We start from the raw sequence: 11806 nt of genomic DNA on the forward strand, positions 1-11806 counted from the left end.
CACTACTTACTTAGAGTCGAAACTTTCACTTGTGATAGTAGATATAATTGAGACATTTTTGCAACCCTGAAATTATAATTCGCTATTATATGAGTATACATAAATGAAAGTCAAATAAATTAAAATTATCGTTTTATTTTATCGTAAAATATTGAAAACGAATTGATAGAAAGTGATGATGAGGAGAGGCGGCCTAGAAGATTCCTTTATATAGAAAAAAAGGTTTTACCAAATTCTTCCAACTTCTCTGCGTCAGTACGCCTCAATTTTTCTTTTACTTCTTTTGAAAATTTGGTCTAACGTCGACTTACCTATTAATCTTGGCCGTTAATTACAGCCACATGATTTAAAGACTATTTGGTTACGGAAGTGGATTTTGTTGTTTCTTTCACGTGGGACCATATTGTTACAAAGATTGCTTAAACACTCTTTGTGCTGTGAATAAAGTATGGAAAAAATTATTCTATAACAAATAATGGGGGATTAGTACTTTTAGTCCTTCAAATATCAATAAATTTAACTTTGATCTTTATAATTTTTTATTAAGCATATATTTACCTCTACTTAATCGTTAGTGCATTTTGACCGCTCGGGTTGTAAATCTTCACAAATTTAATTATTTATTAGGTGTTAAATCATTCAATTATTGATGTGTTATGTGAACATTGTAATGGTACTTCATATCAAAGTAATATAGTCTTAAAAATATTACAAATATAACATATACAGTACACTTTATAACGAGATCAAATTTAATTAATTGAAGGTTAAATGTGCTTAGTCAAATATAACAGAAGACCATTGTGTAAATATTTCTTAATAATAAAGAATAATTTAGTTTTTAAAAGCTTTTTATTCATGTATTATTACACATAACATAATACACATTCTCGTAAAACTTTTACAAGTACTAGCGATGTGGAGTTGATAATCTATAATCAATGCTACATTAGCTATTCAAAGTTCAATATTGTCAACCAAATGTTGGGTAATTACGTTAAAATTATTGTTTTCTTGTGCGAACAATCAATTAAAACATTGTATCACTAATGTAAAATTGTATGCTAAGATAAACTTTTATTTATACACCAACCAGAGACGACTATGAGCCTAGTGTGTTGAGATATTAGGGATTCACATACTTTCAATTTGCCGAAACTGTTGTTTCTTTCTTCCTTTTCATCTATTTTGGTCTGGGGAAAGCTGAAGGCCATGTAATTACTTTCTCTCGAACCATAGTACTATTAATTGATTAGATCATTGAATATTTTATTTCTCTTTAGATTTCTTCAATGTTCAACTCTACACACGTCATTTTTCCGGAGGTCTACAGCCATTGGCTGACCAATAAATTTTTCTATTTTGGGGGATGAGAAATATTAGCTTGTACTGAAACTACATAAAGTGACTACCTAGCATAAACCAAAACTGAGTTTCCACAAAACCTGTACAGAAACTACATCAAGTTCTCCCACATTGCATAAACCAGAAATTGTGTTTTCCACAAGTGTTTCCAAGGATGCAAAGTTTGCTGATACATACACAACCAGTTATAGGAGCAACAAGTGTGTCAATAAACCGAAAGTAATGCAGGATACTTAATTCAGTTCCTCATGAATGCTACAGTGGCTACACGTGAGCCTACCAATCCTCCAAATGTGAACGTAGGATATGTCCGAACGTGATCAAGGTAACGGAATGGAGGGGGGTCTGTAGAGGCTTCTTGGTTTCCAACAGCATTTCTTCTTTGATTGAGAGTTTCCACTTCTTCTACCAATTCATCTTTCGTACTATTACATGATGTAATGACCTACAATAGTGACAGTTCAGGCGAGTGGAAGATATAACATTCTTCGAGAACATGAAGCAAATAAATAAATAAATATTACACAAAATTTAGTAGAGAAGTCCAGAGTCAAATAATAAATAGATGCCGCGAAATGTAGAGAATATGATTCTCATTTCTTAGTTTCAATATAATGCTAGTAATAGTACGTTTCACGGCCATTTTAATAATGAGAAATTGACATAAATAGCCACCCACCAAAATAATAGCAAGCTAAGGTATATCTTTTTGTGTATCAATGTATAATTATATAAAATACACATTTTTGATACATAATAGTGTGTATACACACACACACACACACACACATAGATATATATATATATATTTTGTATATTTGGCTAGCAAATGTAATTATTTTTGGCCGACCGGCCAAATGTGTAACTTGCCCTTCAATAATTAGGACGATAGGAGATGGAGTACTCACCAATAATCCACCAGGAGCAACAATCCCTGAGACAGAGTCCCAGTACATAATCCTGAAATTGCCAAGAGAAAGGATACATATGAGAGAAAGTAATACAGGTAAAGGCAACAACATTTACTGTAGGAATTAGGATTGGAGTTGCTTAGTAATTGCAGTAGCATCAATAAAAAAGATCAACATAAACATGTTAACATAACTTATTAAAAAAAATATAAAAAATGTAACATACAACATAGCTACCTTTTGATAGGACCATCAGGATGCAATCCAATGGCATCTAAGGTCCCCTTGTCCAAAACAAGCCGAAACATTGTATCCAATTTCGTTTCAAGAATGTCATCAACCTTGACACCAATCAAAAGTTATTTCAAAAAAATCATTTTCTAGCAAATAAAGAAAAAAAGCTAGGTAAAGCACAAATAACAAGTACATGAATTTAATGATAAGCATCGACTAAACTGGTAGGACAAGTTATGTTCTCTACTGAAGCATTCACTATAGTATACGTGTTACATTTAGCACATTGTCTATATGTATTACATTCAGCACCTTGTCCCATTCTATTGGCACTATAGACTTGAACAAGGATCTACCCATGTGTACACAGTATTTTATGGGAATGTCCAGATTACGCAGCAACATTAAATTTTAAGTCATTTCTATTTGCAAGTAATTGCACGTGCAGAAACACTATTGTGACCAACAATGTACTAATTAGGGATCACTTAGCATGTAGAAGAAAAAGAAGAGCAATTAGAAGTAACATGAAATGATGAAACTACAAAAGCAAGCTACAGAAATATTGTTTTTTTGCTTTTATTTGTTTTTCAAAAAACTGGATTGCAACAGTTATATTTGTGCTGAGGGTCTACCGGAAATAACCTCTCTAACTCCCAAGGGCGGGCTTAGGTCTGTGTACACTCTACCCTCCCTAGACCCCACGTTGTGGGATTTAACTGGGCATGTTGTATTTATGGATTGCAACAGTTATATATATACTTTAGGAACTGTTTACATGTCAGAGAAAAAGTTCAGTTTTACCAAGAACTTGATATTGGTGAAACTATCACGATCAGCAAGCCTTCGCGCAAGGTCGATTGCTCCTTCACTATAGTCGGTTCCAGTGAGATCTGAGAACCTAACTCCACAATCAATAAACACTAGTAAGAATCTAAGCTTCATCAAAAGATTGAAAACAAAAGTTTACAGTGCTTGAAAATTCAGACTTACAATAAACAGGTCCTCTAGGAAGCATTTACAAGTTGTGTTTAAATCAAGTTACCTCAGCATTTCAAAGTTAAAATAAGCGTAGCTGTAACTATAAAGCAGCATACTCTCCTCACATAATGTAACAAGTAAGATCTCTTAGACACAAACAACTTCTAGGCCCCTGCCCAAAGTGGAAATGTGAATTTAACCACTTGATGCATTTTCTTGATAAGCATATATAGCAGGAAAAATTGCTCAAGGGGATCCTGAGAATAGAAAAAGTAAATAGAAAACAAATTGTGAAAAGAATCCATAGGGAATGAGAAAGAATGGAAATGCACCAAAAGGTATTAAAAGTAAATACTGAACAAAGAGAAAATGTATGTGAATGGAAGTGCACATTCTCGGTCTCCCAAAGTTCAAATATTTCCTCATTGCCCATCAAGGTAGTTTATCTTCTCTTTTTTCTTCTAATTTTTGGTTCCCTATTTGAAGGCTTTTGGTGACTATATACACAAAGCAGAACAAAGAAATCAACCAATCTAATTATAATTGAGGCCTCAACTTTCAATCAAGATTACTTGGACAACTCCAACTACAATGAAAATTTTACCTACTTAGGGAAGAAGAGGAATTAAAAAATAAATTAAACATTTCGGGACACACTAAATTTAACAAAAGGTCATAAAATATTAAGACGAACCTTTTTTATTTTTGATTGGTTGATCCCTTGAGGGACAAATATTAAGTTTGAGAAGAAACAATGTCTGTTTATTGATCTGTAATTATTATTACTTGTTATTTACATATCATAAACTGCTACGTTTGAAAGGACGCAAGTCGAACTTGCGTTCCTTATTTGTTTGGAAGACACTATGGGTTACCACTTTCCTTGCACTTTCTATTGAGTCTCTGGCCGTAAATTACACTATCTATGGTTCACGCGAGATGTTGTCTTACACTCCTCCAACATTCTTTTGGACTCTCTAGTTTCAATGGTGGTACGATAATCTTACCACGCACCTTCTCGCAGTTTCAGTCCTACTCCGGAAATTCATGCCAAAAAATCGTACTCTAGAAGGAATAAGTCAGCTTGCTCCCTTCAAGCTATACACCTATTTGAGTACATGTCTACACCTATTTGAGTATACACCTAAACATGAAAATAGGTGGGTCCATTTCTTTATCATGGTATCAGAGCTTTGCCCGTGGTCGATGTGGGCTCCCAAGCCGTGCGGGGGGTTATGATATATACCCGGTTTATGGTTGTGCACGCTCCAGTCTGGATGGTGTCCGGCGTGGGGGGTGTTGAAGAGAAATATAGCACACCTGACGGGGACGAAATCCCTAAACTCCTTATATGGCTTGGGCAATTCTCCTCCCTTTGAGCTAGCTTTTGGGGTTGCGTCAGGCCCAAGATCCATTCTAACACTAGTAAATGATACTATGAACAAGTCAAAATGTTTTATAAGAATGTGCATGCATGCAAGAGGAAAGCACTCCTGAACTACGACATATTGAGATTAGCCAAAAAGAACCAAGAAAACAAAGGAAAAAAATGGATAAATGGACGGGAAAGACGAAAATGACGTAAAATATATGAAAACAAGGAATGGAAAGTATCTAAAGGAAGATATACGTAGATTATCTAATTCATCAGTATGCTTATTCCTTTTATTTGCTTTCTGAATAATATTTTCTGTGCTCTAAACGTTTTCCATAATGCAATTGTGACCTTCTTGACTGATCACAGTATAATATCTTAACAATTACACAGACCGCAAAATTTTCAACACAACATTATGGAACTTTCAAGTTTTGTAACAATTGTACCAAACAGTTCAGACAGAAAAGCTCCTATAGCAGTTACAGAATGACTGAGTGAACGAATAGGTAGCAATACAATAATTGCTAGGAGAAAACAAACTTTACCCCTGTTTAGCAAACTCCTGAAGAAGCAGACCATTGCCAGTCCCAATATCAAGCACACTCCAATCAGCTAAGTCCTTCTCACGCAGCCCAACTGGCTCAGCATCACCTACGTGATTTTGACAAATGCCAGTGCACAAAGCTTTGGTCCATGAAGCAACAATCTCCATAACATCAGCACCAAACCTATAAAAAGACAGGGAAGATAATAGATTAAAAATCATTTTTTTAAAATGTTGTCTATAATTTTCATTTTTTAGGAACATAATGATCCAATATTAAGATCACTATCCCATCACCACTCCTCTTTCAGGTTTTCTTTTAGGGGCTGGGGATGGTAAATCTTTGTAAAAGACGGGAAGAAGGCCCAAAATTGCCTTTCATTATCTATCACCGAAGAAAATCAATCTGAGCTGAACCAAATCTTTGTAACAATGACCAAAGCTGAATCCAGATCCTTTTTTCCAGCCAGGCTGCTAATAAAACAATCAGAGCTGTTATTTCAGATAACCAACCAAAGGACCTCGTCATTAGTAAGTTGTTCACAAAGACACAAACGTAGATGTAGATTACTCTTCTCTTTTTAATTTCCTTTTTCAGGTACTTTGGATAGGTAGAGCTCATTGCTAAATGCTATCATCCATATGCTCTTCAAAGGGTTTAAAGTAACTACAAATTGAAAGTTTGGACCACAAATATGGTCACAGAAAGGTAAAAGAATGACATCTTGCTGCATGGATGAAAAGGAAAAAAATTGCTATCTATTGTCCAGCTAATTCTTACCAAACTTCACCAGCATGGCCATGCTCATGATAATTTGACAATTCATCAGCATATGCAGAATCCCAATAGCTCTGGAAACCAAGCATTGAAGAAACTGCTTCAGCATCTTGCTCCTCCTTGTCAGAACTGACATACACAAAGATGAAAAGTCAGATATTTACTTCTTAAATCTTTAGCAGTGGGAATTTACAGCTTGATAATTAAACACAAGTGCATTATATCACTTGGCAACATGATCTCTTCTTACAACTGTTAGCATTACCCAACAAGCATTTCATTTAGCTACCGCTTTATTCATGATTTACCTTACAATGCAGCTCTGCAGCATTACCTTACAATGCAGCCCCGCAGCATTACCATCATTTCCATAATAAATTAGCTCCAAAATGTAATTATTTGACCGCAAAATGAAATGGCCTTATTGTTAATTACTACGGTAAACAAGAATTTGTTACCTGCAAAAGATGGTAACTAACCTGCTACGACCCGTAAAATACATACTACACTGTCAGTATATGTAACTCAAATAATTTGCAATTTTAGCTAGCACTTTATTCATGTTTAACCTTATAATGCGGTCCTTACAGCATTATCAACTATCATTTCCAGCATCAATTAGCTCCTAAATAATATTGTCTAGCTCAGTACAAAACGAAATGGTTTAATTTTTATACACCGACAATGTGTAGAATTTCTGCACAATCAGATTACTTTAGTGTCAATTTATACAGTAAACAAGGATTTGTTACCTGAAATATATGGATTAGATACACTTTTTAGTCATTATACATAACATAAATAGGTAATCAAAAACTAAAACATTCTCAAGTAAACAACTTTCGATGAAGTTCGACCTAATTTACTAATCTATCCAGTGTAATTTACATTAACAAATTTCACAATTCCAATCAGCTAAAATTTGCATCGAGTGAAAATAAAAGAAAACCTGTAATCATAGGCAGCACGGTAATTAACAGGTTGAGATCTTCAGTAGCATCAGCATGACATTGTTCATCATCAAGAGTACTAACACATTCTCGAGTAAATTATTTTCTTAACTATCTCGATGAAATTTAGCCTAAAACCTAAATTACATATCCATCTAGTATAATTTACTTAAATTAACGACAAAAATTTGCATCGAGTGAAAACAATAAAGTAAAATCTGTAATCAGAGGCGGCACGCTAATTAACAGCGGCGAGAGCTTCAGTGGCGTCAGCATGACGTTGTTCATCGCCGAGAGTACTTCCATATTCGCTCTTTTGAATAAAAAAACTAATACATTCTCGAGTAAACTATTTTCTTACTATTTCAATGAACTTCGGCTTAAATTCCAGAGTAATTTATCTCAACGAATTTCACATTTTCTATCAACTTAAATTAACGACTAAATTTTGCATCAAGTGAAAATAGAGTAAACCCTGCAATTTTCTTACTATTCCGATGATGTTCAGCCTAAATTACTTATCTATCCAGTGTAATTTACATTAACGAAATTCACATTTTCCATCAACTTAAATTATAGACTAAAATCTGCATCGAAATCAATTTTCTTACTATTTCAATGAACTTCGTCCTAAAGCCTAAATTACTTCTCTATCCAGTGTAATTTATTCTACCAAACTTCCTTATCAAAAAAAAAAAAAAAAAATTATTCTAATGAATTTCACATTTTCGATCAACTAAAATTTAAGACAAAATTTTGCATTGAATTGAAAAATAAAGTAAACAAAAAACCCTGTAATAACGGCAATTAACAGTGGCTAGAGCTTCAGTTGCATCAGCATGACGTTGTACTTCCGCATTTTATATACTATAAGGGGTCGTTTGGTATGATGGATAAGCAAAAATAGTCCTGGGATAAAATTTTAGTACCGCCTCATCCCACGTGCTATCCCGGGATTGTAGTGTTTTTTATCCTACATAGAGGGTGGAATAACAATTCCGGGATAACTAATCAAGGGATTAGTTATCCCGGGATAACTTGTTCCCCAATCAAACGAGCCCTAAGTTATAACATACAAATATTATTCAAAAACTAATACATTCTCGAGTAAACAATTTCGATGAAGTTCAGACTAAATCACTTATCTATCCAGTGCAATTTATATTAACGAATTCACATTTTCCGTAACGAATTTACAAAAAAGACATTGAAATGAAAAATAAAGTAAAAAAAAACCTGTAATCACGGCAATTGACAGCGGCGAGAGCTTCAGTAGCATCAGCATGACGTTGTTCATCATCAAGAGTACTTCCGTATTCGCTTTTTATAGACCACGAGTCTGCCGCTACTGACCGGTCATCGTCGGAAATCAAGTCGGTTGTTGCTGCCGGTGTTCTTGCCGCCGGCGCCACGTCGGAATCCTCAGGCAACAGTCTCATTCCGACCATATGGAGATGAAGGGAGAATTTTTTGAAGGAGATATAGCAAAAACCCTAAAGAGGAGAAGTAAATTGGAATTTGAAGAGGGGAGAGAGAAGTTTTGATAGAGAAAGGACATCTTATGGTAAGCGTGCCGTGGCGTCGGATGTGAGGACAAATTCGTCTTTTCATCACTTCTCATTTTCAAAATATATTGGTCTTTCATTGTAATCCGGGATATGTTATGGGATTATTTTAGGAGAAAGACACCAATATCTATTACACATAAAGGGCTCGTTTGGTATGATGGATAAGCAAAAATAGTTCTGAGATAAAATTTTAGTACCTCTTTATTCCACGTTTGGTTGAAAAAAATAATGTCGGGATAACTAATCCCGGGATAATTACCTCTTTATCCCACGTTTGGTTGAAAAAAAAATGTCGGGATAACTAATCCGGGGATTAATTATCCCGGGATTGTAGTGTTATTTTATCCCACTTTGAGGGTGGAATAACTAATCTCAGGATGACTTGTTTCCTAACCAAACGAGCCAAAAATAGTTACCCTTTCATGCACTCTTACTTTCGTATCCCAAAATATTTACCCTTTTTATGCATTATAGCTTTTGTAGGTAGTTATCTCTTTTTCCTTCTTTTCTTTTTTATTTCTCTACTTCTTTTCTTTCTTTTCTTTTTCTCCTTTTTTATTCATTTATTTTTTCCCAAACCATACTATTTTGTTATGAATTTATTGTATTCGTTAATTGAAGTGGATGTCATTTAGATATACATTTATGTTATTAATACTTATCTAACATATCTTATTTATACTACATTTGGTGGTTTCATATCCTATAAAAGAGATATACCTTATCATTTTACGAACACAGAGGAAATAAATAATAAAAGTGTTCTCTCCCGTATCTCTTGTTTCTATATATCTTATTTTATATTTTCTTATTTGCTCTCAATTTATAACACGTTATCAGCACGAAACTCTAATCAACTAAGAAGGTTTTGATATGGTTTTCATTTTTGTATTACAAAAATGAGGTATGTTTTCCAAACGATTTACTTTATTTTGTTCTTGGAATATAGAAGTATCATTATGGTTACATTCTATTACATGTCAGTATAGAACTTAATTATATCTTGAATCCTCAAGACATTAGCATGAAGTAATACTAACGATGGTGATTGCTATAGTAGCTTAAATGAATTTGATATAGGTTGATTGTCTTTAGTCTTATAATTACAATCACATTCTTGTCATTAATTAATCCTATCTTGATTCATACGTGTTTGAATACATGTGGTATGATATAAGAAAATTATCACTCACATTTGGTATTATTTGATTATCCATAAAATGTCAAAGTTATTTAACACAAGTGAACTACGACAGTTTACGATATGAGATTACATATGTATTATGCTATTCGGTAGCTAGATAGCATGTGAATTTGCTGCTCAATTAACTATCACATGAAATCTTTGTGCGAAAAATACTTTTCTCTATGATAAAAGACTCTACACATTTATGACTAAAATTTTCCTTAATCTATGAATATCAGCAATTAATTGTATCTTGGTCACTATTCATATTAAAGGGGTGATGATCATCACATTTATTTGGTTATCAACATTAAATGCATCTTCAGTACATTTTAAAGGTTGTAATTATATAGGATACATATATGTTTCATTACTAAATGTTACTTACGAAATTGTAAAAAACACATGACCATTAGAGTGATAATAAATATTTTCATAAAGGCATATTATGACTAACCATTTATGATGCAAGCTGAGTTGCCTCAAGGACATTTCGAGGACCGTCCCGTGGAGTCAAAGTGTAGATGATAGCAGGGGAGGATAGGTTGGAGATGGAAGAGCATTAAAGTGGCCAAACGAGTAAAGGAAGGCTAGATTTGCAAAAGAGGCCACTTTCTTAATTCCAAGACTTTCATCCCGACAAGGCTAGCCAAACAAGGCCCTTGCCTCGTTAATGGCATTTATGTAATAAAGTAGTGTCTTCTTTATTTCATTAGTATAAATAGCTAGTCTTTTATTTCATTAGGGAGCTTTTGATGAATTGATGAATATTTTGAGTGTTTTAGGGTTATCTCTAGAGAGAGAAACTTGTGAGAGGCCTTTGGTAGGATCTTGTTGAATCTCATTGTTGAGAGGTTGGTTGCTTGGGAGTTCAATTCCCTTGAGGTCAACTTATGAGTTTGATGTTTCTTTTGATGATAATCTAGATGTCTTAGTTTTTATATAGCTTTGGTTGCTAAATTGAATCTTAAGTTGAGTCAAATTATCTATGTTTTCTTTTTCTTTTGTTTATCTTCTTAATTTCTCGTTCCGTGTATCCGTTATTGTATCAATTGGTATCAGAGCTTAGCTTAGATTTGTTCCATCAAATATAGTCTTGGGTTTTGATTAAAAAAAAAAAAAAAAATCTATCCAAAATTTTCGAAAATTCCATAATATGTGTTAAATCCTTGCTTTGTTGTTGATTCTAGTGTTAACTTAGAATTCCTTAGAGTTTTCGGGTTTCAGATCTGAAATTTGAGTCAATTTAGAGTTAGGGTTTGTGTTCCATCATTGTTGAGCTTTAAAGCTTAAAGAACAAGGTTAGTGGGTTTGAAGAAGGAGAAAAATTGAGGGTTCAAGTTGATTGGGGTTTGTTCTCTAGTTGATAAGGACTCTAAATCCGAAACTTGGTGGTATTTGGCCAAGGATTGAAGGATCTACCATTTTTTGAATTTAAAGCTTTGAAAACTTTAAGAACTTGAAAGTGGGTCTTGTTGAAGAAGGTGAAATTGAAGGTTGAAACCTATTGGGCTCTGTTCTCTACATCAAAGAGAACTTAGATCCGAAATTTGAGCTAATTTGGAGTTGAATTAAGGGTGGTTGGATTTTTGAATATTCTTGAAGACATTCATACCTTCATAGGAAGAAGATGACTAAAAAGCTTGTTTAATCCAAAAAAATTTATGTCAAGTGTAGAAAGGTGTTTTGTTGGGCCAAAAAGGGGAAAATACTAGATTGTGTGAGCCCAAGCCACATCACAAAATCTGAAAAATCCAACCCATAGTTGAGTATTAAAAAAAAAAAAAAAAAAAGGCCACGTCAGCGCGCCACTTCAGCACACCACATCAGCAGCACGCCAAGCCAAAGACTGATCAGACCAGATTTAGAAGGAGGTCTATTATGCGATTGGTGTGTGACGCACACTTAAAG

General features: G+C 34.0%; 1 protein-coding gene across 1 annotated transcript; it reads right to left on the reverse strand.

The window, feature by feature from the left end:
• Nucleotides 1-1457: 1457 nt before the first annotated feature.
• On the reverse strand, nucleotides 1458-8686 carry LOC132035919 (uncharacterized). Its single transcript, XM_059426085.1, has 7 exons — nucleotides 8378-8686; nucleotides 6195-6320; nucleotides 5415-5597; nucleotides 3315-3411; nucleotides 2514-2617; nucleotides 2274-2325; nucleotides 1458-1810 (listed from the first exon to the last, which is right to left on the reverse strand). The coding sequence occupies exons 1-7, from the start codon at nucleotides 8587-8589 to the stop codon at nucleotides 1604-1606; spliced, it is 981 nt and encodes a 326-aa protein (XP_059282068.1). The 5' UTR covers nucleotides 8590-8686; the 3' UTR covers nucleotides 1458-1603.
• Nucleotides 8687-11806: the final 3120 nt, after the last annotated feature.

This window comes from Lycium ferocissimum, chromosome 11 (genome assembly GCF_029784015.1).
Source record: "Lycium ferocissimum isolate CSIRO_LF1 chromosome 11, AGI_CSIRO_Lferr_CH_V1, whole genome shotgun sequence".
NCBI classification, from domain to species: Eukaryota; Viridiplantae; Streptophyta; class Magnoliopsida; order Solanales; family Solanaceae; genus Lycium; species Lycium ferocissimum.

What these genes read in the sequence shown, in the direction of transcription:
- LOC132035919 (XM_059426085.1), bottom strand. Translation starts at nt 8,589, where the DNA reads ATGGTCGGAATGAGACTGTTGCCTGAGGATTCCGACGTGGCGCCGGCG. An exon ending in CCTGATGGTCCTATCAAAAG is followed by an intron (nt 2,326 to 2,513) that starts GTAGCTATGTTG and finishes TGGCAATTTCAG; the next exon opens with GATTATGTACTGGGACTCTG. An exon ending in TTGCTCCTGGTGGATTATTG is followed by an intron (nt 1,811 to 2,273) that starts GTGAGTACTCCA and finishes TCACTATTGTAG; the next exon opens with GTCATTACATCATGTAATAG.